Raw genomic sequence first — 27294 nt, 5'->3', positions numbered from 1 at the left:
ACATATTTATCAAAAATATGTACCAATTAGAGGCTGCACGGTGGCACCGCAGGTAGTGCGTGTGCCTCACAGCAAGAAGGTTGCCGGTTCGATCCCCGGGCGGGGCCTTTCTGTGTGAAGTTTGCATGTTCTTCCTGTGCATGCGTGGGTTCTCTCCGGGTACTCCGGCTTCCTCCCACAGACCAAAAACATGCTCAGTATGTTAATTGGTGACTCTAAAATTGTCCTTAGGTGTGAGTGTGAGCGTGAATGGTTGTCTGTCTTTACATGTTGCCCTGCAATCGGCTGGCGACTGGTTCAGGTTGTACCCCACCTCTCGCCTGTTGACAGCTGGGATAGGCTCCAGCCCCCCCACAACCCCGAAAGGGATAGGCGGTACAGAAAATGGATGGATGTACCAATTATTTAATAACTGTAACATTTTCTTTAATGTTTAGAGTTCCCATGTACTTTGGTTTTAGGTTGTACTTTGTTGTGTGAGTTTCAGATTACTCTGTAATAAGCAATGGAGAAAGTCATATAAAAGAGAATCACTAGATTTTATTTAAAATCTTGCTGTAACACACTGGTGTTCTAAAAACAGGAATCCATGATACGCCTCATGCTCATGAACCTCATGCCACTCATGCCCATGTCCCTGAAGCTCCTGTACTCTCCAGGCCTCAGGTACATCATCCTGCCTCTGTAGTGGGGCTGCTCGTACATCAGCCAGTGGCCGTCCATCACGTTGCAGGACTGGCAGTCGGACATACGGTAGCGGTCCATCATGTTGTCGCAGTCGTCCATCAGCTCATACATCTGACCACCGAAGTTCTCCCTCTCATAGATCCTCATCCTGAACTGGCCTCTGTGCTGTACATTGAAATGAGTGAAAATGAATCACTGAAATCCTTATATTTTTAATTCAATAATTTTGCTCTGCTTGGTTCAATATTATTCATAAATCTAAGGTATAATTTCAAATGATCAGGAAAAAGTGAGTTATAGTACCATGGGGATCATGCGGCAAGACCTGATGCAATCACTCATTCCCATACGCTGGTAGTCAGAGTACTCTCCCCTCCTGACAAAGAACTGGTTTCCCATGTAGTTAGTGCGGTCGTAGACCATGAAGCAGCCGCTCTCCACCCTGCAGGAGTGGCACCTGCTCAGGTAGGAGGACATGTCAGCGCAGTCGCTGCTGGTCTCATAGGAACGACCCTGAAAGTTCCTGTCCTCATAGAAGATGATCTGAAAAAAAAAGAAGAAACCATAATTATAACACCACAGTGTATCAAAGGTTGTATAAAGTACATTTTTTCTCCATCAATTCCAATTAAACTAAAAAGCTGTACACACCTTGCCCATGGTCATGGTTACAGTTACAGATACGCTGTTTTGGCTCAAAATGACTGCACAATTTTCTTGATGTCCCCCTGCAGCTTTTATACCTGACCTCGCACCCAAAGGATACATGACCCCATTGTTCAAATTCCTGACAGAGCAACATGGAGCAGAGGCCCCCGTGTACAGTTCAATTCAAAGTGACCTTTAACAGATCGTGATTTGCGGTGGTTGCATTTGTGAGAAGAGGCCCCGCTTTGTATTGTTTTTGCTGCTGAATAACAGAGACTGTGTTTGTCCACATTAAATGTTATCTCTAATCTAATGTTTTTTAATGGCTAAAACATTGGTTTATAGAAGAATAATTCTTTTAGATACATTTTCCATTTTTTTTGTATCTATTGTAATTCGAATAATGATTGTTAAAAGTGAATTTAGCACTGCACATAAAACCAAAACCAAACCATGTTTCTTAGTTGTCTTTGATTTATTGTTAATTCAATAATTCAATTAATTAAATAAACTTAATTTTCAAATAATTTGCAATTGTATGCTGATTTTATGTTCACACAAATAGCTGAAAACCAGTCTTTAAAAATCCTAATTGTATGTTGAGCATAAACAAACTTGTACCACGAGTAGAGAGTATCTATAGGTAGTAATGCAGCATACTTCCAAAATACACCAAAACAGCACAAAGATCTAACAAAACATTTTTGGGGAGAAAATAGCTACACAAAAAGCCCCTTCTCATCATGGGCAAAAGCAAACAAACAAACAAAAAGGTCGAGTCAGTCTTTTCAAGTCTTGCACATAAATGATCACATAGAGAAACGTCATTTTGTTTTTAGGTGATAATATTTTTTCAGTATATTTACTCAAACCTTTATCTGATACCAATGAAGAGATATGTTGACCAGTGAATTTGTGTGAATTTTTATCCTTTTATGAGTTACCAATTTGCAAGTTTGTATTAGTAACCACTTGAATATTCTGCTTTCCCTTCGATGAAATTGAGAATATGATAGTAAAAGTAATCAGCAACTTGCTTTGCCTTGACTCGCCTTTATCTCCAAAAGTAAAACCGACACAAATGTATCAGGTTGGAGGTTGGTTCCCTGCTGTACTGTAATGGATGGATGGATAATATCATATAGGAGAACCCTCTCTGGTGATTTGATCATGAAACTATAGACCACATTATCTCTGTGATCACAGGGAGTTCAGGTCTCCTTAAAAGTCTATTGGTCATAGGTACAACATTCATAGCAAGATTTCTCCCAAATATACAGCAAAAAGTGTCAACATACATAACTAACTTTTTGTTCAAAGGGCCCTTTCAGACACAATGTGACACTGTGCTCTGAAACCCATTATTTCCAATTGCTTGTGCCTCACTGCAATGGCTTTTCGCTGCGTCTAGCAAAAAGCGTGCACGTCATGCCACTCAGTGAGCTCGCACTGAAAAATACCCACATGAACAATAGAAATGAGGCAGCCAGTCAGGCATGGAAGTTTGAATAACCTGAATTGTACAATACAAGTTTAAGTTTGTACTGAGAGCTGGGAAGGAAAGCCGTGGGAACACATTTCCAACCAAGCACGCAGATCAGATTAGTTTTCAGGAAGCTTTTGGAAGGTAGACAATTTATGTAGCCTATATGAAAAACAACAAATGACTTAGTCCCGCTAGAGGTTTTGAACACTGCCTATTTTGCTCTGTTCTCTGCAACTTCCCCTAAGTCAGATGTGTGCTGAAAGCAGTCGTGAGTGCAGCTCAAACTGTATTGTGTCTAAAATGGCCTTAACTGTATTCTATGCTGAATAAACACTTAAAAATGCCTACACTTTTTTTTCTGCACACTGAAACTGAGATTATGCTGTAGACAGAATCAAGCTGTTAGTCAAAACAACTTGATAAGTTTGTGATATTCCAGGCCAGGTTTTTTTCATTTTCATTTTTTCATTTTTATCAAACATTACTATAACTAGCTTTAACCCAACATTTAGGTCATTTAGTTCATGGGGCCTGTGTTACCTGTTACCAATACCCACTTTACACTTATGCTCCTCATCTGTCTTGGGCAGATTGGATACCTATCTGATACTGAAAATCCTGGTATAAATACAACAAAGTACAATCGGTGGTGAATTGCTGTTTGCTAAAACCACTCGATAAAGAGGTGGCAGATAATCACAGTAAAATGATTGTTTTGATTATGTTTTTGGATGATAGTTTCTGGTTAGTTAGGTTTTCAGCTGAACTTATTTTCTTCTTTATCTTTCTTTTTTTTCTTTTTTGGAAGAGAGCAATAAGCTAGGCTCAGTCTGGTTAACTGAGAAGACTTAATTTTCTTTGGAAGAGTATCCAGTTCTAATTCAATTGGTGTTCCCCAAATGTGCTAATGCTAGCAACAACAACCACAACATTAACAACAAGAATAATGATAATAATAAGTGATGAGAAGTTACTGAATAGTGCATTCATTGTGTAGACTTCTTAAATATTGCTAGCATGTTAAAAGCCCAGTCCATATGGGGTGTTCAGCAGCATTTCAATCAGTCCTCATGGTCCGCATGCAAACCTAATCCTTATCTGAAAGCACATGTCCAAGTTTGGATGGAATGTATGCTCACCCAACTAATGGATTGTGAAGGATTGTGCCTTTAACAACTGCATCAACCACGTGGGAAAATGCTTCAGAGAATTTAAACTGGGATTTGCTTAGACTGCAGTTGTTGGATTATTATACAATTTAAGACAGTATGTTATAGTTTATAGGAAAAGTAATTCCATATCTTGAGCCTAATGTTTTAATTCTCAAAGCTACATTTTAATAGATTTGTTTTTATCAACGCCCTGCAATTGGCTGGAGACCGGTTCAAGGTGTACCCCGCCTCTCGCCCATTGTAGCTGGGATAGGCTCCAGCCCCCTGCAACCCCGAAAGGAATAGGCGGTATAGATAATGGATGGATGGATGTTTTTATCAACTAAAACATCAGTAATAACTAATTTACTAGCGCTACTACAAATGCATAATTTTTTCATTTACAAATCCAACCTTAATCATAAGTAACTTATGGTAACAAAAGCATTTCTCATTAACTGCACATTTATTTTAATATACAGAAGAGGAATGAAACCTTTTACCCTTATGTCAGATAAACCATTATGAATAATATTTAGAAGCAAGCAAGAGATTTTTTAGGTGAGAATATGAGGAAAAAACAAGTTTGTAAATGTTAACATTTGAAGTCTTTCTACTCAGATACTAATGTGGAAGATAATGGAAACAATCAATGAGCATCAACACTCATCTAGAATAGATCTCTTTATCCACTGTGTATTAAAATTTTGCATTCAATTCATACAATATACAAACACAATGAATCAAATTCATACATTTTGTTCATTTCTGAGGTCAGACTTTTTTGTTGTAGAACAGATTCATTGGTAAGGCTAACAGGTGTCAGTAATACGTCTGATAGAGCTGAATCTCATTCCATTGTATCCCATGTCCCTGAAGCTCCTGTACTCTCCAGGCCTCAGGTACATCATCCTGCCTCTGTAGTGGGGCTGCTCATACATCAGCCAGTGGCCGTCCATCACGTTGCAGGACTGGCAGTCAGACATGTGGTAACGGTCTTGAATGTTGTCACAGTCGTCCATCAGCTCATACATCTGACCTCCAAAGTTTTCCATCTCGTAGATCCTTATTTTATAGGACCCTTTGTGCTGTTAATAGACAATGTAAATATATAGTGATTATCATTTTGATTGAAACTTAGCTCCTGTTTGCAGTCATGTGAGATATGTAGTGCTCAACCACCTACCATGGGGATCATACGACAGGACCTGATGCAGTCACCGAAACCCATCATACGCTGGTAGTCAGAGTACTCCCCTCTCCTAAGCAAGTACTGCTGACCCATGTAGTTGGGGCGGTCGTAGACCATGAAGCAGCCGCTCTCCACCTTGCAGGAGTGGCACCTGCTCAGATGGGAGGACATGTCAGCGCAGTCGCTGCTGGTCTCATAGGAACGACCTTGGAAGTTCCGGTCCTCGTAGAAGATGATCTAGAATCCAGAAGAGCAGTTGAAGCTCAGTATCACTCATTTTTGATGGATTATTACTAATCTCAACACATGTAAACAGCTATCTTTATGGAATCCTTATTTTAGTGTTGTAATAGTACCAAAAGGATGCATTCATGTAGCCTTTATTTGAACTATACAACATATGATTACATTGAAGATGTATTGATAAGAACTGGCAAATCTCGTTGGAGCAGCAATTACAGTTAAGTGTCTACAATAGACTTACCTTGCCGTGCATGGTGGCTGATACAATTCAATTCAATTTTATTTGTATAGTGCCAAATCACAACAGAAGTTGTCTCAGGACACTTTCCATATAGAGCTGGTACAGGCTGAGCTCTTTTATCTACAGAGACCCAACAATTCCAATGAGTGATGCTATAGCAATCCTATCCGGCATTTAAGCCTTTTTTATACCTAACGTGACATCCAAACAATCGATGGTGGTATTGTATGGAAGTCATGAGTCAGCATGAGCATGCAATGTTAGTCCCTCTGTTTGTGAATGCTGATGGGAAAGGGTTATTATGCAACCTCTCACAAGCTCTATCATTCTAGATCAAATAGCTTCTGTATCTCTTTCACATTTTTGATTACTTTGAATATGATCAAGAAGATTCAACTCTTTCCGGCTTAGGTGTAACATACTGAAAAATATAAGATACAAAGTGCATGTCTCAATCATGTTTATGGCACAGTAAGAATCTTCAGTTCAGCAATTTTCTTCTGCCATCTCAAATTTTATTGCTGGACTGGCAAAAGTGTCCCACAAGTCATCATGGATGTAAATAATATGAATCATTCATACAAAAGTGTTTCCACTATTTTAAAGGTGTGCATGACTTCTGCGAAGGCTGCAGCAAACTACTGTTTGCTTTACAGCAACCTTCACTTTTTATTCTATCACATACTGTCTGCTTGTTTTATATTTAGATTTACGGTATTCACACACACACACACACACACACACACACACACACACACACACACACACACACACACACACACACACACACACACACCATCTACATGATATTATTAACTTGTTGCATAATTACAACAGCTGACTTCAGACAATGTATTCTTAAAGTTGGTCACATGGTAACAATTTGCAATTCAACCTGCTTTTTACATAATAATTTTCAGTGAAGATTCAGACAGCACCACAAAAAAGCATTCTCAATAAAGAGTGAACTATACATATATATAAATGTACTGTTTTTACTTTTAGATTGAGACCCATATTTGTTCATGCATCTTCAACAGATATTGGTTATAATCTTTATAGCATGCAACCTGCTGTTTGTTCTGTATGTATTGTATTTTATGGTGCCGTCTTGTCCAGATCAGATCACACTTTTTACCCCGTTAAATACATGTAAAAAAATAAGTCCCTCAAACTGATAAACTACTGCTTTAGATGAGGTCATAAATATTTGTGAGATATGGTGGAACACAAGTAAGAATCTCACAAAAATTATTTCTTACATGCAAATCAAATGCAGCGGTGTACGCATCGTTTTACAAGTGTCATAACCTCTTACACAAGATTAATAATTTGTAATTATTTGTACTTCTGATTCCTCTGGTATTTAATTCTAATTGGCTTTATTGTGATTTATGTTCTGTTGTGCAATGTATGTATATGTATTGAGTGCGTGTCAATTTTTTTTTTTAAATAAAAGACTTTAATCTTTAATGTTTACGTGACAATATGTTTTTACAGTGTCTGCTGCCTGTGATGTCTATTTTTAAAACCATTTTCATGAACAGTTATTCAAGTGAAAAGTGACGAGAAAATCATTTTCTGATGCTTGGTTTAGACACCTCTTTATATTCTGATTTCCATTAATGATCCACATTGTTCATTCAATGTATTACATAATTTTAATTATTTCGTAAACATGAAAGAACAGAAGAAAGTCATATTCACAAGTTTTAGTTATATCTTTTATTTTTTTATTTCACAATGAAAATGTCTAGCACATGTCCATGATACGCCTCATGCTCATGAACCTCATGCCACTCATGCCCATGTCCCTGAAGCTCCTGTACTCTCCAGGCCTCAGGTACATCATCCTGCCTCTGTAGTGGGGCTGCTCGTACATCAGCCAGTGGCCGTCCATCACGTTGCAGGACTGGCAGTCGGACATACGGTAGCGGTCCATGATGTTGTCACAGTCGTCCATCAGCTCATGCATCTGACCACCGAAGTTCTCTCTCTCGTAGATCCTCATCCTGAACTGGCCTCTGTGCTGTTTTTTTAATAAAACAAAAATTAATATCAAGTTTGTCAGGGTTGTCATCCATAATAGGACCAAGGTATGACCAGATGCTGTTCTATACCTACCATGGGGATCATACGGCAAGACCTGATACCACCGCTCCATCCCATCATGCTCATGTAGTCAGCGTACTCGCCCCTCCTCATGAAGTACTGGTTTCCCATGTAGTTGGGACGGTCGTAGACCATGAAGCAGCCGCTCTCCACCCTGCAGGAGTGGCACCTGCTCAGGTAGGAGGACATGTCAGCGCAATCGCTCATGCACTCATAGGAGCGCCCCTGGAAGTTCCTGTCCTCGTAGAAGATGATCTGGGGGGACATGGGTTACATTACCTGACTGCAAAGCCGCAGACATAATTTGATTTTGCAAGTGTAATGGATATTCTGTGTAAATAACAACAGTCATGACGTTTGTCCTTTGTGTTTAAAATTACAAGCTTACCTTGCCCATGCTCATATCAGTGGTGGTCATACTTGTAGGTGAGCTGCTGCTGTTGCTATTGCTACTGCTGCACTGCTGTCCTGTTTGGTTTAACCCTTGCTTTTATACCTGACCAAATCCTGCAGTCAGTGGGCCCCCATTATTTAAACCCCTGACTCAGCAACATGGTATGGAGCGCTTTACAGGCCTGTGTTACAGTGTCATATAATCACATGAGTGGGCACTCGAAGACTTTAGAAATTTACCCTTTTGACCAGGTAACACAAAGCCTTTATTTCCCTCTAGGTCTAAGGTTGTCATGCCTTTTTCAGTGTGTTATGCCAGAGACCATTAAATTAAACTTAGTGTAACACTCTGAACTGGAGTATTGTATACAATAGTAATAATAACAACTGTACTTCAAGGTAATTAACATCTGGTGTTCAAACAATTTAATGTGTTTCTGGATTTTATTATAAAGGTCAGAAATTAAACTTAGTGTTACAACAATTTATCTCTTATTCAAAGACTAAAAAAAATACAGTAAGTGATAAAATGCACCTAAAATAATTTAATTGTCATATTAATATGCTTGGATGCATGATTTCATATTGATTTTGACATTTTTTGACATTGTTTACAATGTTTTGAATTGCTACAATGTTTATTTATTTTTATTTTACTTTTAACATTGTGTTTGCATGAAGACAATATTATTGGAGTTACTGGCTTCCCAATGAGGCACTGTTCCACATTACATATTTAAAATACATTAATAGAAATTTCAGATTTTGCGTGCTTTTAATTGTTGTAACAAAAACATAACGAACCATGAGCTGAAATTGCAGTAAATGCTGAAGTGTAAATTTGCATATGTCACACTCCCACTTTGGTATGTGTCAAAATTAAATCCACAGTATGTATTTTCTGCTGCTATGGGGTCTGTCAATCAAACAACAACAACAAGAACAACAACAACAAAAGATGGAGTTTGATCATGTTGTAGCGTGGGCTCATGGCAGTTGTTGCCTTCACTGAACCACCATTGCCAAAAATTGATATGAAAAAATCCATCCATCCATCCATTTTCTTCCGCTTATCCGGGGCCGGGTTGCGGGGTGAGCAGTCTGAGCAGGTGAGCAGGACGAAAAAATGACAATGAAAATAAAAATGAAATAAATAATCGTGCTCATGAGTCAGCAATACAAACTATGTCAACAGTGTCTAACTAGCTAGCCTGCCTCAACAGCGTTAACAAGCTGAACCTCAGGCCCCAATGCGAGATGGTCAAATTGGGCATGAATGAAAGAGGAGAAAGCACGCAGCAACAGTGAAATGCACTTCACAGTTGATGCCTAAATGAAATGATTACCTCGAAAACAGATTGCCTTTCTATAGAGGACAAGTCTTAATAGCAAGGCCAAGATAGTGATCATCTAATGTTTCCATTGCTTGTTTCTCAGTCACTTACTTGCTGTCTTGAAACTTTGTACAGGCAAACTTTGCACATTTTTGATCATCAAAAGGCTAATGAACCTTTTAAACTTAATTTAGAAATGTAACATGTGTACAACTTTTGTGCAACTGTGTTCTCTTTATTTGCAGCCTGTTTTCCAAATGGTGCATGTGTGTTGCCAAATTGATGAAGATGTTTTCTGAATTTGCTTGTTTTGACTATTTGCATGTGTCTTCTTAACTGCAGTGTTCTGACCTCTCAGGGCCATTGTAGTATAACCAGAACCCTTGAATTATGCTGACTAACCAAATAAACTTCATCAGTACAGGATTACAATTTAGGTGCCTCACATGTAAATGTTGGAATATGTAAATGTGCAAATACTATTGTTTTTAAATCTTGCTTTGAAAATGTAATTCTGTTTTCAATTTTCAATTATCTGTAGCCCATAATGTTATGCATTGTGAAATAACCAGAATATTATCCTCCTTTCTACTGACGATTAGCCTTTGCCTGTTGGTTTTAACAGTACAGCCAAATTTTTCATTGGATTGAAAACATTTTAGAATGAAAGTTTACTAATTAATTAAAATAACTAACTAACTAACTAATTAGAATATATTGAATTTGATACATTTTTTGGTATGATACTGCACAATATGTATTTTATTGTAACAGTTGGCCAATAAGCTTGACAAAAGTCAAAAAGTTTTGCAGCAATTACTTTATTTGGTAGTATTTCATATATTCAGTGAACATTTAATAGCAAGAGTCCATGATACGCCTCATGCTCATGAACCTCATGCCACTCATGCCCATGTCCCTGAAGCTCCTGTACTCTCCAGGCCTCAGGTACATCATCCTGCCTCTGTAGTGGGGCTGCTCGTACATCAGCCAGTGGCCGTCCATCACGTTGCAGGACATGCAGTCGGACATACGGTAGCGGTCCATGATGTTGTCACAGTCGTCCATCAGCTCATGCATCTGACCACCGAAGTTCTCCCTCTCATAGATCCTCATCCTGAACTGGCCTCTGTGCTGTTTTTTTCATTAAAAAAAAAAAGTATTAATATCAAGTTTTGTCAGGGTTGTCACCCATAATAGAACAAAGTTATGACCAGATGCTGTTCTATACCTACCATGGGGATCATACGGCAAGACCTGATGCAGTCTCTCATTCCCATCATGCTCATGTAGTCAGCGTACTCGCCCCTCCTCATGAAGTACTGGTTTCCCATGTAGTTGGGACGGTCGTAGACCATGAAGCAGCCGCTCTCCACCCTGCAGGAGTGACACCTGCTCAGGTAGGAGGTCATGTCAGAGCAGTCACTCATGCACTCATAGGAGCGCCCCTGGAAGTTCCTGTCCTCGTAGAAGATGATCTGAAAAGGAAATTGTAATGTTAAAAAACAAGTCACATGTTGAATGTGGTGATCTCATTTTGTAAACAGTAATTTCATCATTAGAAAAAGATTCTTTAAAGTACCTTTCCCCTCATGCTCATGCCGGTGTTGGTCATGTTGGTTGCAGATGTGTTGTTGCCCTTACTCCTGAACTGCCTGTCTACCTGGTTTAACCCTTTCCTTTTATACCTCACCAAATGTAAAGAATCAGTGGCCCCCCTCAGAGAACCCCTAGCTCAGCAACTTACCATTGAGGCCTATAGAATGCAGAGGTTATGTTCATTTTTTCAGGGACTGGGTACCTCGCAGTATTTGGAAAAGTCTTTTCTCTCATTACAGAAAGCATTCCCAACAGTGCTTGCAACATGTGAATAGGTTGGCCCATGTGACTGTTAAAAACCGTGTGTATGACCTGTACAATGCATATTTTTCTGTCTGTGGTTATTTGATTCAAGGTTTGGTGTAAAGAATAATTTAGGTTGAGTGGAAATAGAGCCAGGGACTACTTAAATCAGCACAAACTACATGAAAACAAAAGTATAGAGTTACATCTAAGCCAATGTAGGACATGAGGGAATTTTTTTTTGTCTGTATGTAAGTATGTAATGAGTTTTTAGGGTTTATCAATGCCAGGTGAGCAGCTTTAAGAGTCTGATAAATTACCAAATTACACAGAGATGCATATAGTACAAAGTTAAGATTTCTTTTTCACTTAGAGCCATGGAGAATACCGTATATGTTATGAAACCATCTATAAATGTACAATATATAAATGCAAAGAGATACATATTGTGTAGTACATAGTGTTTCACATAAATATGAATATTCAATAGCAATTTACTGTGTTTACTGCCAAGGACCTATTTTTGGGAAAATTTGGAAACATCAATGTCCAAAAATGAATCATTTGTTTGTACATTGTGGTTTGAGTGACTTCATTGGGTAAAATATATTGAGCCAGAGAATGTAGCGGAAACTAGCTTGAGAAATTTGTAACTGTGATATGTACATTAATTTTCTGTCCTTTCAGAAGCTGAAAAAAGTTTACACCACACACTCCACAGTTTTTTTGTTTTTTGATTTTTTTTTAAATCAAGAATTACTAATGGTACAAGAAGAAAATGATGAAAAAAATAAAATCCAAGTTGAATTTTTGTGGCGTAAATGCCACCACAATAGCATCAGCAAACTCTTGTTTATTTGCCTTACATGAATCATATTCATTCAGCTTTGTTTCACTCCGTATTTTTACAGTGGTCATTCATGCCTCCTTGCAATGGCTTTGTAAAATGAAAACACACATTTAAAAAAGACAGTGGTGGCTTTTGTTTGACATATGAGTAAAAAAAACTAAATGGTAAAAGGAGTTTGGAATTTCTTCTCACCTTATCCAACACCAACACTAACACCAACACCAACACCAACCCAAGCACCTCTTTGAAGTAGTGCTCAGAGTATGGTCAATATTTTTGACAAGATTTCCCTGAAGGTGGTGCCAGAATTTCAAAATTAAAAGGGTTTTGTCCTTTGGCGCATGAATGTGCTCAGCACAGTTCATTCCTACCAGCTGATTAGTTTATATAACTTCAATGTAATTTGGAGAGGTTTTATCCTCTTGGATTGCATAATTGTGCATAGTAAATTTGTCAGGCAATTAGGTTTTAATATTTTGTGTGGACTGATGGTGTTACCAGAGAAAAGGTCAGCAAAGGCTGGGGTGAATAAAAGCATTTCATAGTCTGGACAATATATATAAAGTGTTGGTGAGGTGCAATTCTGAACTGACAAAAGCACAAGAGTAAAGGTTAAGGGGGTCATTGAAATCCATGGACTCATCTTTTGGGGATTATGAATATTCATTCTAAATCTCTTGGCAATCTGGCAACCTGTTCTCATTCCCAGAGTGTCAAACATTGTCACTTTGTCATTCCCCTAAGCAATCCAAACAGACATGTAAGGTACCCTTGAGTATCTCTATGAGACACACCAACGAACTCCAATGTAAAGCCACCTGCCCGGAGCAACTGCTCCAGCCACTGAACATGTTCTTATCCCAGTAATGTCTCACCAAGTCTTTCTGCTAGAAACAACCTTTAAACATGTGGTTAATGTTGGCAGTTTGATTAGGTTCAGGCACCTAAATCGCTTGGTCATATTTAGGCACCAAAACTACTTGGTAAGGTTTAGGAAAAGATTCCTCCACCCCTATCAGGAGTTACTTGGTCTTTATACTATGTCAGCTTGCTTTGCAGGTCTAATGAATATGGGTTTATAGTGGAGTTAGTTGAAAGTTTTGTACTTACTCTTTATTCTTTATTGTTAAAGTCACTGTTTACAATAAGAAACCCTCTGTCATTCATTAGAGTGTTAAGTCACTTTCTTTCCTTAATAAATCCCAGCTACAGTTACTGAACATGTTTGCTGTGCAGCACTTAACTAGCTTTGTACTTATGTTAAAGAATTGTTTTGTAAATCTGTTATGGTGTACCTCTACCCTTCCAGTAATTAAAGCAGTAACTGTTAACCGTTATCGATTACCCTACTCAGATATTTCTTGTTCGTGGAGCTTTGGTTAGAATCCAGGTGTGCATCCTCTGTCACTCTCATCATTCAGCGGACCAAGGATTGTTTTCAGATGTAAAGAAACATAAAAACATGCAAAGTATGGAGATGATGTGCACTAGAAATCACTGGAAATTGCTTCTCAGTCATGCACTTAATTAATATTAAATGACACAACAGGTAGAAAAATTTTGTCAAAAAATGTTTTATTATTTTGACTTATTTAGACATATTAGAGACAACTGTTTTACATGTCCATGATACGCCTCATGCTCATGAACCTCATGCCACTCATGCCCATGTCCCTGAAGCTCCTGTACTCTCCAGGCCTCAGGTACATCATCCTGCCTCTGTAGTGGGGCTGCTCGTACATCAGCCAGTGGCCGTCCATCACGTTGCAGGACATGCAGTCGGACATACGGTAGCGGTCCATGATGTTGTCACAGTCGTCCATCAGCTCATGCATCTGACCACCAAAGTTCTCTCTCTCATAGATCCTCATCCTGAACTGGCCTCTGTGCTGTTTTTTTCATTAAAAAAAAAGTATTAATATCAAGTTTGTCAGGGTTGTCACCCATAATAGAACAAAGTTATGACCAGATGCTGTTCTATACCTACCATGGGGATCATACGACAAGACCTGATGCAGTCTCTCATTCCCATCATGCTCATGTAGTCAGCGTACTCGCCCCTCCTCATGAAGTACTGGTTTCCCATGTAGTTGGGACGGTCGTAGACCATGAAGCAGCCGCTCTCCACCCTGCAGGAGTGGCACCTGCTCAGGTAGGAGGTCATGTCAGAGCAGTCACTCATGCACTCATAGGAGCGCCCCTGGAAGTTCCTGTCCTCGTAAAAGATGATCTGAAAAGGGGCAAAATAGAAGTAATAGGGCTTTAAGCTTAAAAATAATATTGATATAAATGATAGTCAGTTAAAAACAGTGGGTGAGATGAGTGTGCTTACCTTTCCCATGGTCATGGTAGTTGTTTTAGTTCTTCAGAGAACTGTGCTGCTGCTGCTGCTACACTGATGGTGGTCCTGTTTTAACTGTTACTTTTATACCTGACCGAACCCAAAGAATCTGTGGCTGCCATTGTGTAAACTCCTGACCCAGCAACATGGTATAGAGGCCTATAGAGTGCTGAGGGGCATTTGTCACATTTCCATGTGACTGGATCCCCTAGAAGACTTTAGAATGGATTTTTCCATAGGAAAGTCAATACAATGAGCATTTTTTGAAGTTACAATACAGTGTAACTAACAATAGTCTCTTTTTACACATTTCAGAATACATTGTAGAGCCCTCTGATTGGTAAGTGAACAATTTATATACATGAGCATCCTTTTGTGTGACCACAACAGTCTGACATGCCAGTATATAATGCACATCTGCAGGGATGCCATAGGGGGTGGGGGGTGGGGGACTTGAATGACTAAATACTACGTGAATATCAAACATTAATTATCTGAGGACATTATTAGGGCCCCTAAAATATATGAGCCTAATATAATTGCGGTGTGTTTGTCATTCCTTTTTTTTTTTTTTTTTGCTAAAATTATCTATGTAGCCAACATAACACCCTTCAATACAAACACTGAATGGTTCAGCCTGACCTTGACCTCACCAGGAATAGTGAATGGTCACTGACAGTTTGTCTCAGTCTGTGTTTAGAGTGCCTGTCTGGCACTTTCTGTACAGAAGTCAAAACCAAAATTAAGGTACCAAACAGAAAGAAAGGCAGAAAAGGCCTGAAAATGAGAAAAAAAGGCAACAATTTGTTACCCCGTAATACTACTACTACTACTACTACTACTACTACGGACCACCAAGCCTGTCTGGAGTTGAGCCTCTGAGCAGATGATATGCATTGCACAGGTCCAACTTGGTGAAGATCTAGGGCCCCTGGAGCAATTCAAAGTCAGAGGAGATGAGTAGTGGTTATCGGTTCTTGACATTGATGTCATTCAAACCCTGATAGTCAATACACAGCCTCAGAGGCCTAACTGTGCGGCGTCTCACTCTGGCGAGCCAGAGTCCAGAAGTTGATGGAGAAGTCCACCACCGACTGCTCCCCCTGGTGGAGATTCAGAAGGCCTTGAGCTCTCTCAGGATGACTCTTGAAGGATTCTATAAAAATTGAAGTGGCGCTAATTAGGAAAAAGGTTCCCCACCCCTGCTATGCACTAGTGCTCAGTGCCAGTAGATAACGTATGAGGCAATTAACATTGGACTGCAACACTGACAAATAGAGATTTCAGCCTCCAAACATAAATTTCTTATAAATATTTGTGGTTGCCAAATGGGTTTTGCAGGTGTGGTTTGTTACAGGAATGTAACATACATACAGTACTATAAGTACGTGACTTTAAACGGCATAATTATGTTATACCCAGAGCCATGTGGAGCGAGGGTTTGAGTTTACCCTTTCTCTCAAAGGTGCTGGTTATACCCAAGCTGCAAACCTCTGTGGCTGAAAATGAAACCAACATGGATGTGCCAAAAACAGTTCCTTTAATGGCCACTTGAGGCTGGCTCCAAAACCGAGTCAATTCCCATATACCCCCATATTAAAATGCAGAACTTTACATCAAAAATAAACACGTTTACAGCCTGGTACAAAAACTGGCTTGGTCTCCAGAGTTAATTTCCCTGTTGATGACAACTATATGACAACTGTAATTTTTCTATAACTCAATCATTCTTGAGTGCAAGCCACATGGTAGGTTTCAAAAACCAGGCTTCATTTGGCCTGTCTCTGCTCCACCCACACTGCACTTCTTTACCCATCTTTTATCCGGGATTTTGTAAAGGCAGGCATTGCCAAGATGGCGACAGCTGGAGGCGCTGTAACTGAGCTTCACAATGGTTCTTCAGAAACCAATGGATGAGGTGACAAGACGATGTCCATGTTTTCTACAGTCTATGGTTATACCAAACTAGTCATCAGCTATTTTGAGTTTTAATGTCGACATTTGATTAACTCTATGCAGTGGCTGACTTAATGTTATTACGCTAAAATGAGCCAGCTACCTTAAGTAAATATGTCAACCAATCCTTTGTAATCGCTAAGAACCAGCTACATGGGGTAGCTGAGTAGCTTCAGCATGAATTTCATGAATGTTATCAACATTAATGATATGGCACTAAAGATTTCATTCATTCAGTGTTACGCCTGGATGAAAAACTTCATTGAATGGCAAACTGATAAAGACTATAGTCTGTGCAGATGAATGACTAAAGAAAAATCCAAATAAATTGTCTTTTAAGGTGTTTGGCCACAACATGCTGCCACAACGGGTTCAGTGTCCCTTGTATTGATTATAAAAGTCTATGGTACTCTTCTGGAGGGAGAACGTTCTTCTTCCAAAAGATCTCCCATAGGTATTCAGTTGGGTTTAGAGCTGATGACTGTGAAGGCCATAGCATATGATTCACATAATTTTCATACTCATCAAACCTTTCAGTGACTGCTCATGGATACTATATCCCTCTCAATATAGAACCCAATTGTTGACTCCCTGACACATTATTGATCAAATCTTGCAGGGACATTCTCAGTCACCTGAGGAAGAACTGCTCTTCTGGATTTCCTTGCTTACAGTGTTGTAGTGTTGCAAGCATGTATATTTCTGTTTCAATGGAAATACAGATTTGCAAAAACACTACTGTGTGTGTGTCTGTTGTCTATATGATTGAAAGCTAGTAGGGCTCTACCAAATGTAATTTTTTTTAAAGAAATTCAAAGCTTCAAATGTCCGTTGTCATATTTATGTCATCCCCTAACATAAAATAAAATAAAATAAAATAAAATAAAATAAAATAAAATAAAATAAAATAAAGCAGTGTTTCAGGATCTGGTTTATATACAGTTTCCTTTTTGCATGGTAGAGTTTCGACAAACGACAAACTGTGTTCACAGATGATGGTTTTTGGAAGTGGTCTGGAGCCCATGCAGTGATATCCACTACAGAATCGTGTTTTCAATGCAGTGATGTCTGAGGACCTGAAGATCACAGTCATCCAATGTTGGTTTTCTGCCTCGTCCCTTGCGTACAGAGATTTCTTCAGATTCTCTGAATCTATTAAAGACTTTATGTACTGTAGACAATGGAATCCCCAAATTGGAAAAAAAGAGTGGTGAACCCCTCCCTGTCTTTACTTCAGAAAGACTCAGCCTCTCTGGGATTCTCTTTTTACCAAACCAATTACTAACCTGTTCCCAGTGAACCTAATTCATTGAGATATTTTCTACCAGGTGTTTTCTTTTAGTCTTTTACAACTTTTACATCTTATGTTGTCCCAACTTTTTTTGAAACATGTTGCTGATATCAAATTCTAATGAGGATATAATTTTCAAAAAAACAATGAAATTTCTTACTTTCAACAAATCATCACGTTCTGTTTCTATTCACTTTTTACTTAACATTCCCAAATCTTTGGAAACAGGATAACTCTGACACAAGAAATTAGAAAGTTATATCATTTATTAAAGTCACAATGTATAATTAGCACATATCAGTGATACGCCTCATGCTCATGAACCTCATGCCACTCATGCCCATGTCCCTGAAGCTCCTGTACTCTCCAGGCCTCAGGTACATCATCCTGCCTCTGTAGTGGGGCTGCTCGTACATCAGCCAGTGGCCGTCCATCACGTTGCAGGACATGCAGTCGGACATACGGTAGCGGTCCATGATGTTGTCACAGTCGTCCATCAGCTCATGCATCTGACCACCGAAGTTCTCTCTCTCATAGATCCTCATCCTGAACTGGCCTCTGTGCTATTTGTTGGAGAAACAAGAGAAAATTTTATGTTTTTGGTTAAAAGGTATGACTTAAAAATCACCTTCGTGGGTGTGTTTTATACCTACCATGGGGATCATGCGGCAAGACCTGATACCACCGCTCCATCCCATCATGCTCATGTAGTCAGCGTACTCGCCCCTCCTCATGAAGTACTGGTTTCCCATGTAGTTGGGACGGTCGTAGACCATGAAGCAGCCGCTCTCCACCCTGCAGGAGTGGCACCTGCTCAGGTAGGAGGACATGTCAGAGCAGTCACTCATGCACTCATAGGAGCGCCCCTGGAAGTTCCTGTCCTCGTAGAAGATGATCTGAAAAAAAGTATTAGAGAGTTTTAATGATGAAAATCATAATTGCACTGTCCCCATTCATATTTGTAGGCAAATGACGTTGATTTAATAATTTTGACTCTTTCCTACCTTGCCCATGTTGGTGACGGTGGTTTCACAGATCTCTCAGAGAACTGTTTTTGAACGGCTACCCTGCCTGCCTGAGCAAGGTACATTTATACCTGGTCAGAGACAAAGACTGTGTGCCCCTCTATTGTTTAAAGTCCTGACCCAGCAGTCTATTATAGAAGCCTATAGAGTTTTGAGTTGCTTACCCATATACCATCAGGGTCACAACCTCTAAACAGCATTCTCCTTTCTGTTTTATTTGTTGATATATGAGTCAGTCGAAAAAATTTTGCTTGAAACTTCACAATATACTACTTTTAACTCTATTAATAGGCTAATTACAAGCGACAGTGACTTCAAACTTGATCTCACTTTCAGATTCCCCTAAAACAGTGGGAGATAGTGAGTTTACATTTTACCAAAGCTTAATATCCACTGGGCTTTTCAAACAAAGCTACAATTAGCACGCCATATTATTGTCATCTCAAATTAGTATGGTGGCATCTCTGAAGGCTGTGAATGTCAATCAACTAATACTACACACTGCCCTTGAGTAGTGTTAATAAAGTAAAATCGCTAAAATGAATGAATAAAGAAATAAATAAATAATATGAAGTGTCATGATGATGGTGATGAGTTTAAGATTATTATCACTACAGGATTTATTTACATTTGATCTACAATACCAAATATTCTCAATATCTTGAAATGTCATGCCCTTCGAAGGGCCTGTCAACAAATCTAGTAAATACTATGAAATCGCTCAATAAAATGTAAATATTCAGTGTTTTAATTTTTATTGGTTTAGTCACAGTCATATTTCTGAGGCACCTGTCCCTGTTAAAGTGAACATGTAAGTCAGTTTACGCAGGTAACTCAAGCTGTGCTGCCATGCTTGCATACTACATTTTCATTGTAATGCATATATATCCACATCACTGATTTTTTATATGCATTATATGCATCAAGGTCGTCTATTTTAACCTGAAATTCTTAATCTTGAAAAATACTTGTCCATGTTGCATGTAGAGGAAAGTGCATGTGGGTCAGTCAGATACATTAGTTTCTTTAATTTATTTCACAGCATTTATAGCTATTTATTGTTTGTTTGCAATGCTTGTACATGGTATGTTTATGTTTGTTTTTGTTTTTGTTTCCAACCTGCCTCCTGATAGGAGTTAAACAAACAAATCAACTTGTTTGATTGGTTTGTTGAAATGCATGACATGTAGTTGAGATTTGGGAGATGTATGCATCAGCTCCAAAATAAGTCTTATCACCCTTTCCTTCATTTTTTGCAGAGATGGTTATAAGAATCTTCTGGGAAACATAATTTCAGGTTTAGTTTTTGTATGTTTGAGTCTTCTACAACAGCAAGAAATGATTACAATGCTGTTAAAGTCCCATTATTTAATGTAGCCACATGAATAGTGACACATTCTTTATCCCCGCCACACAAAATACAGGCACAAAGCTGATACACAGACAGACTTGACAACAGCACTACAACTTCTATTTACTGTTCTCAAATAATGTCACACAGACCTCTGACTCACACCAGCATTCTTTAGAAACACACACGCACATAAACACACACACACACACGCACGCACGCACGCACGCACGCACGCACGCACGCACGCACGCACATGTAGCTAATGAGTTTCTTTTGTTACAAGGTATGATTGATGCACTGCAGATCAGGGTCACTCATCTGAAGAGTTTTCCATAAATTTCACTATTAGCTAGCACATTACCTAAAAAAAAAAAAAGGATTTATCTTCAAATCGGTTTCTTTTCTGTTGCTAGTTGTTTGTATAATCAGTGTTCTGTCTCCTCTTCGAGCAATTTCTCTCAGTACTTTCTGGCCTATTTCCTGACTTGGATTTATTGAATCAGCTTTTGCAATGTTTACCATAACCATTACTTAAGTTATGCTGTTCATTTCATTGAGTAAAGGTACAACAATGACACAAAAATCACATATAAAGAATCACATATAAAGAATCGTTCTCTAAGCTTTGCTTATCATCACTGCTGATGCTCTCATAAAGAAATTAATCAATCCCCACATTCACCTGTACACGGTGCCTGAATCTAGTTCCCCTGAACTGTTGGAAATGTATTATTGGACTTCCTTCGACTTCACTGTGCAAAGATTTGCACCTGGGAGCTGAAATCCAGAGTCAAAGCATCTTTGATGCAAGTAGCTGGTTGTGACTGAAAAACTGAATCATGTCCATTTTCCCCCTCTATGTTGCCGTTTCCGGACGTGTCTGAAACATACCTGTGTATTGTTTTATTCTTTTCCTTTGAGTGAAATTCAGTGGTTGAGAGCATTTCAGTTGTGTTAAAATAGTACTGCAGCAAATATGAATTGCACTTAATTAAAATTCTGTTCAGAATTGGTGCAGCACAGGCTGAGGTACTGTATTCTGTCATTTTGGCCCAAGTACAGGTCAACATCCAAAAATACTGTATTATGCTATTGCTATAACGCTAGTCAATAGTGTGTTTGCACAAGGCCCTGCTAATGCCCTCATTTTTTAAACCCTGGCTTTCTTTTCTATATACAAGTTTGATATTTGTGGTCTTACAAGCCCAAACTGACATAACTGTATGTCCAAATGTGGCAAATTGACAATACATAATTCAGTTCTTTTCAATTCAATTCATTTTATTTATAGAGGTGAATCACAGCAGAAGTTGTCTCAGGACACTTTCCATATAGAGCTGGTGCAGACCATATCCTTTATCTGCAGAGACCCAACAATTCCCTCATGAGCAAGCACTTGGTGACAGTAGCGAGGAAAAACTTCGTTTTAACAGACCTCCAGCAGAGCCAGGCTCTGACATAATGAACTAAGTATTCAAAACTACTTTGAGTACTAATCTCTACCATTGTCTCAGAAGGCAAAATTTTAGGGTCAAAGAGAACAAATATAAAGCAGTTAAATAAATATGGCCCTGCATGACTTGAAATGATTTCTTACTAAATTAAACATGGATGTGATCCTGTTAACCTGACCAAGACACTTAATGATTAGAAGCAAACCACAAATACAAGAATTAAAAACTTTCTCTGCATATTTTCTGGAAAAAGATGTACACTAAAGGATGAATTGTGTGCAGCAGAGACAATCATTTAAATTGTAAAATCCCATCAAATTGGAAAGGTGCAATGTTTATCAAGTGTTTCTTCTTAAATTGATAACAAGACTCTAGAAACAAATTGTAAAATCTTTATTTTCTATTATGCAGTTCTTATATGAATGAAAGTTTACCATGTATTGACAAAATAGAAGAGTGGGTTACTTTATGGAATTTACTTAATGAAATTAATTGAAAATTTAGTTGCAGGAGTCCATGATACGCCTCATGCTCATGAACCTCATGCCACTCATGCCCATGTCCCTGAAGCTCCTGTACTCTCCAGGCCTCAGGTACATCATCCTGCCTCTGTAGTGGGGCTGCTCGTACATCAGCCAGTGGCCGTCCATCACGTTGCAGGACATGCAGTCGGACATACGGTAGCGGTCCATGATGTTGTCACAGTCGTCCATCAGCTCCTTCATCTGACCACCAAAGTTCTCCCTCTCATAGATCCTCATCCTGTAGGATCCTCTGTGCTGGAGAGAAAATATTCACAAACCAAAAAAAAAGATCAGACAACCATTCAAATATGTCTGAAGGAAATGCTATGTAGAGAATGAATATCCTTCTGTACCATGGGGATCATACGACAAGACCTGATGCAGTCTGACATTCCCATCATGCTCATGTAGTCAGCGTACTCGCCCCTCCTCATGAAGTACTGGTTTCCCATGTAGTTGGGTCGGTCATAGACCATGAAACAGCCGCTCTCCACCCTGCAGGAGTGGCACCTGCTCAGGTAGGAGGTCAGCTCAGGGCAGTCGCTGCTGGTTTCATAGTGGCGCCCCTGGAAGTTCCTGTCCTCGTAGAAGATGATCTGAAAACACAACAATGCTTCATAGCACCATTTTCACTGAGCTCCGAGAAGCTTTGTTTTTTTTTAAATGACTATCCAATCACAATTAATTTGAGCTTTCTAAATTTGAAATTGAAGCAGAATTGTTTTTTTTTTTTGGATGGATCATTCCCCAGTACCTACCCTGCCCATGGTCATGGTTGTTAGGTTGTTCCTCAGGACTGAGCTGTGGCTGCTGTGTGTTTCTGTCAGTGGTAACTGTTACTTTTATACTTGCTCAATGTGAAAAAAGTATGTAGAGCTTCTATTGTGCAAATCCCTGACCCAGCAACATGTCATAGAAGCCTACTGAGCAGTCAGGGCGCTAAAGGGTTATTATCTCACACTGTACCACTCTGGTGGAAATGCATGTACTGTATACAGGCAGTATTGTTGTCTAACATAAAGAAAATAAAGAGAAGCTTCCAACCATAATATGATAGTCATCTCTATCTTCCAAAGTGTGTTGGATATTTCACTTACCACATGATTAGAAATATTGTCTCATTCTTGTATAATTCAGTGTCCATTTAAATAAAAATATCATGAAAAGTATCAGTTGAATATTAAACTCTTCATTCTTCTTCTAAATCATTATTATCTGGCAAATGATGATGTAACTTCAACAACCTTGAATAAGTACATACAAATGAGGAAATTCCACAAAGGCTGGACATAACTGACCATTTCCCTTATTCATTCTGGAGTAATTTAATGTTTGATAGCTGCAGTTTATTCATGACAGTCCATTGAGTGTACTGTGGTTAAAAAAGTAGTGTGAGTTGCCTTAACCTAACCTAACTTTAGATGTGGCAGATGAGAAGCAGCTATACAAATCTTTTTGCTAACAACCATTGGTGCAACCATTGGAGTGCAAACAAACAAAAAAAAACAAAACAAAACAAAAAATCCCAACTCATATAGGTCATTTTGCAAGGTGATGACAAATTTTGCTTTGTAATTTAGGTTTGGAGGATTTGTTTAAATAAATACTTTAATGTTTTGTTCATTACATTTTGTTTACACAGTTTTTTTTTTTGACAATGTAGTCTGACATTTTATAGAATTATTCAGATTTTTGTGTTGGTTGGTTTCACTTCACCAAATCAAAAACACATTGGGGCTACAAGGTTACACAATTCAATATAGATATTAAGTATGGGACCATCTATGCACTCATTACCACTTGCCGGTTCCTTTTTGTGAACATGAGGACTGGTTAGCTATCAGATGTTTTAACTAAAGATTTAAATGTTCCACAGTTTGAATACACTTTTCAGTGTATTTAGTGTCACTGTGAGCTGTGATTGTAAAACCAAGTATGGATGCTGGTGGGTTTATGGAGAGATGTTGCCAACATGGGTCACTCACACTGTGGGCATGGTTTTATAATGGAATAGCGATGGAGATAAAGTAATGACGTATATTTCGAATGTTTGAATATATTCCATAAGTGTACACTGGTCTTGACGCAAATTAACACCATTGTCACCTAATTTGTCATGTGCCCTCTTTGTATATTTTTTTTCCAAGCCAGTGCTTATTCGTTTTGCCCATAAGAGTAAAATGACCGAACATGCTAAAAACACAGAAGTTACCGTTTTTCTCACCACTTGTATTGTTCTCCATTTGGATCCTCATAGATAACTAAAAACATGATTTATTGCTCTGCCTGCCCTAATTGTGCTCATTCACTGTTAAAATTAAATCACATTATAGCTTTCAACTGTTTGTTTTATTTTTTATGTTTTCCATCTCAGGAGTTGATGGGTCGTAATGGGGAAAATACAGGAAAGCACATCATTAATTAACATTAATGAGGACTCTGTTCCATTAAAGGGTACGCTCATACTTTTATAAGTTTGTCTTAAAAACAACATTCACATGCCCATTTGTATGTTGAAAGATTCTGTGCTTGTTGTGATCATTCATCCTATTCATACTGGCCATTAAGAAATTGAAAATACTGTATTTACTGTGGGGTCTCAGTGAACGAGCAAGCAAATTACCAGAGCTTTACAGCCATTGTTAGCATTGTCAGATTACTGGAATTTTGACACTTTAAGATGAAATAGTGACATGCTAGTAAAACACCGACATGTCTTCCTTATGGGCTATATTTCTATTTATTTGCTGTATTTCTTAGCACACAAACAGTATTGTACCATGTATGTATTGCAGTAATTTCAGGAAACTTGTAGAAAAATCATGCACAGTTAGAGCTACCATATGCATCCCTTGGAATTCATTTTAATGTCACGTGCATCTTTTATGACATAACAGATTTAGTAGGGCAAAGAAATCTGGACTTGGCTGTGGGATTCAGTTCTTAACAGCAGCTTTCACTGGACTCCAAAACTGTCCTTTGATACACAGAAGCATGCCAGTAATTCATGCAATTTTCTCGGTAATTTTGTCATAGTGCCCCAAATTCCTTCTGGCTTACTGATTGATGTTTTGAAACTCAACATGAATGATGAATTAATCACTTCTTTATTCATATTTATTGATTACATTTTAAAGTCTCAAGCCTGTTCAGTTCTCTAACAGGAGTCCATTATACGCCGAATGGATCCGATCCTCATGTCCATGGGACCCATTCCCATATCTCTCATGCTCCTGTACTCTCCGGGCCTCAGGTACATCATCCTGCCTCTGTAGTGGGGCTGCTCGTACATTAGCCAGTGGCCGTCCATCACATGAGCAGACTGGCAGTCAGACATATGGTAACGATCTTGGATGGAGTCGCAGTCGTCCATCACCTCGGACATCTGACCTCCAAAGTTCTCCTTCTCGTAAATCCTCATCCTAAATGGACCTCTGTGCTGTTAAATGGCATATGAAAAGACAGAAGATTACTTAAGAATCCAAAGTGGTTCTTCTGCGCCCTGTTGGAGAGTGTTTCATTAATCTTTTTGTATCCTTAACCTTACTTACGTGACGGCTAATCATGAGTCAGCACAAATTTCATACCATGGGGATCATGCGGCAGGAACGGATGCAGTCACTCATGCTCATTCCCATTAGACGCTGGTTGTCGGGATACTCTCCCCTCCTTGCCAGCATCTGGTGGCCCATGTAGTTTGGACGTTCGTAGACCATAAAACAGCCGCTCTCCACCCTGCAGGAGTTGCAGCGGCTCAAGTAGGAGGTCAGCTCAGCACAGTCACTGCTGGTCTCATAGGAGCGACCCTGGAAGTTCTTGTCCTCATAGAAAATGATCTGAAAATAAAACAGTACATTTTAAAGCAATGTGACAATTCACAGTCTTAACAAATAGCTAATGATCTGTAGTGTTACGTTTACATATATGTAAATGTGCATGTATATGTATTTAGCAACCTAAATTAAAGCATGAAAATGGTCTCTTACTCTGCCCATTTTGGCGTTCAATCCTATACTGATTGCACTGGTACTTTGCCCAGCCAAACTGTCTCTCACTTTTATACCCATCATGATAGTTAAATGATCTATGGAGCCATTGTTTTGAATATCTTACTCAGCAGCGTTCCATACAGGGCTATAATGTTTGTTAAATCGGTCTGTAAATGGTTATTATTCCAGACTGTATGCATCTGGTGCAGTGCCAAATGTAGCAGCTCTCCTATGGGGTACAGGTGGGTGACAGCAGCAAACATAGCAGCTGGGACTCTTTGTGCTGTCAGTGTTAGGTATGTGGTGAAAAGCACTTTGTTATATTCATATCATCAGTCTGAATACATAAAATGATGTCTGTTATCTTATTCTCAACTTCACTGAAGAACTCAACAGTTCACAGACATGAATAATGACAAATGTAATCCTTTGACACTATTCAAAATAAAATAGGAGGCTTTATGAGAAAAAACAAATAAACTCAGGTTTGATATAATAAAAAGTGGTGGGATTTATTGTAAAACAACCTTCTGTACAAAATTCTTCAAATCAGCTCCACTTTGACCAGCTTCAAGAGTGAAATGCTTCTTACTCATTAATCATTTTTCTGCACTCTTGTATTTTATGGGACTATATTTTCTGTACAGGTGTGAAGCACCTTGTAACTTTACCTTTGATACATTAAATCTAGTACAATTTGATGATCATACTTACCTACTTTTGCTTAAGCAAGATAAGATAAGATAAGATAAGATAAGATAAGATAAGATAAGATAGGACTTTATTGATCACACACTGGGGAAATTTAGTCATTACAGCCAGCAAGTATTACAAAGAGCAAGCACTTAAAAATAATAAATACCAAAGAATCCTACTGCCATAATTTACTGCCAACATTTATATTGCATGGCTTTTATTTCTATTTTTACATTGAGATGTTACTACTTTTACTTGCAGAAAAGATTTGAATACTTCCTGCATCCATGATGTTCTTTTAGACTGTTATTTCGAATGATACGAATAAAGTAAAACATGGACCTAAAGGTGTAAACACATACCCTCTCTGTCAGGTAAGACAGATTTTCTACATTTACACAATACATTTTATCTGACAACATTAAAACTAATATTTTGAAAGAATCAGCATGTATTAATGTATTATGAATCTATAAATCTTAGTA

At 38.6% G+C, this 27294-nt stretch overlaps 8 protein-coding genes across 9 annotated transcripts; all 8 read right to left on the bottom strand.

Annotated features, from left to right (window-relative positions):
- Positions 1–573: 573 nt before the first annotated feature.
- On the bottom strand, positions 574–1353 carry LOC139340045 (gamma-crystallin M3-like). The gene is made up of 3 exons (XM_070975626.1): positions 1339–1353; positions 991–1230; positions 574–852 (listed from the first exon to the last, which is right to left on the bottom strand). The coding sequence occupies exons 1-3, from the start codon at positions 1351–1353 to the stop codon at positions 574–576; spliced, it is 534 nt and encodes a 177-aa protein (XP_070831727.1).
- Positions 1354–4784: 3431 nt separating this feature from the next.
- Positions 4785–5660, bottom strand: LOC139340024 (gamma-crystallin M3-like). Its single transcript, XM_070975576.1, has 3 exons — positions 5649–5660; positions 5159–5401; positions 4785–5060 (listed from the first exon to the last, which is right to left on the bottom strand). The coding sequence occupies exons 1-3, from the start codon at positions 5658–5660 to the stop codon at positions 4785–4787; spliced, it is 531 nt and encodes a 176-aa protein (XP_070831677.1).
- A 1741-nt stretch (positions 5661–7401) lies between these two features.
- LOC139340025 (gamma-crystallin M3-like) lies at positions 7402–8187 on the bottom strand. Its single transcript, XM_070975577.1, has 3 exons — positions 8149–8187; positions 7773–8015; positions 7402–7677 (listed from the first exon to the last, which is right to left on the bottom strand). The coding sequence occupies exons 1-3, from the start codon at positions 8176–8178 to the stop codon at positions 7402–7404; spliced, it is 549 nt and encodes a 182-aa protein (XP_070831678.1). The 5' UTR covers positions 8179–8187.
- A 2155-nt stretch (positions 8188–10342) lies between these two features.
- LOC139340016 (gamma-crystallin M3-like) lies at positions 10343–11102 on the bottom strand. Its single transcript, XM_070975565.1, has 3 exons — positions 11070–11102; positions 10723–10965; positions 10343–10621 (listed from the first exon to the last, which is right to left on the bottom strand). The coding sequence occupies exons 1-3, from the start codon at positions 11100–11102 to the stop codon at positions 10343–10345; spliced, it is 555 nt and encodes a 184-aa protein (XP_070831666.1).
- A 2693-nt stretch (positions 11103–13795) lies between these two features.
- On the bottom strand, positions 13796–14559 carry LOC139340017 (gamma-crystallin M3-like). 2 transcript variants are annotated; one of them, XM_070975567.1, is made up of 3 exons: positions 14512–14559; positions 14167–14409; positions 13796–14068 (listed from the first exon to the last, which is right to left on the bottom strand). In XM_070975567.1, exons 1-3 carry the CDS (start codon positions 14524–14526, stop codon positions 13796–13798), a joined length of 531 nt encoding a protein of 176 aa, XP_070831668.1. In that variant the 5' UTR covers positions 14527–14559. The 2 variants fall into 2 exon arrangements, with proteins under 2 accessions (XP_070831668.1, XP_070831667.1); XM_070975566.1 differs by having other exon boundaries at positions 13796–14061; positions 14163–14409; positions 14512–14520.
- Positions 14560–18054: 3495 nt separating this feature from the next.
- On the bottom strand, positions 18055–18780 carry LOC139340057 (gamma-crystallin M3-like). Its single transcript, XM_070975643.1, has 3 exons — positions 18772–18780; positions 18421–18663; positions 18055–18330 (listed from the first exon to the last, which is right to left on the bottom strand). Exons 1-3 carry the CDS (start codon positions 18778–18780, stop codon positions 18055–18057), a joined length of 528 nt encoding a protein of 175 aa, XP_070831744.1.
- Positions 18781–22100: 3320 nt separating this feature from the next.
- Positions 22101–22897, bottom strand: LOC139340056 (gamma-crystallin M3-like). The gene is made up of 3 exons (XM_070975642.1): positions 22883–22897; positions 22478–22720; positions 22101–22379 (listed from the first exon to the last, which is right to left on the bottom strand). Exons 1-3 carry the CDS (start codon positions 22895–22897, stop codon positions 22101–22103), a joined length of 537 nt encoding a protein of 178 aa, XP_070831743.1.
- A 2384-nt stretch (positions 22898–25281) lies between these two features.
- On the bottom strand, positions 25282–26119 carry LOC139339898 (gamma-crystallin M3-like). The gene is made up of 3 exons (XM_070975326.1): positions 26111–26119; positions 25712–25960; positions 25282–25563 (listed from the first exon to the last, which is right to left on the bottom strand). The coding sequence occupies exons 1-3, from the start codon at positions 26117–26119 to the stop codon at positions 25282–25284; spliced, it is 540 nt and encodes a 179-aa protein (XP_070831427.1).
- Positions 26120–27294: the final 1175 nt, after the last annotated feature.

Source organism: Chaetodon trifascialis, chromosome 12 (genome assembly GCF_039877785.1).
Source record: "Chaetodon trifascialis isolate fChaTrf1 chromosome 12, fChaTrf1.hap1, whole genome shotgun sequence".
In the NCBI taxonomy this organism is placed as follows: domain Eukaryota; kingdom Metazoa; phylum Chordata; class Actinopteri; order Chaetodontiformes; family Chaetodontidae; genus Chaetodon; species Chaetodon trifascialis.
This window is presented reverse-complemented; position numbering and strand designations above follow the sequence as displayed.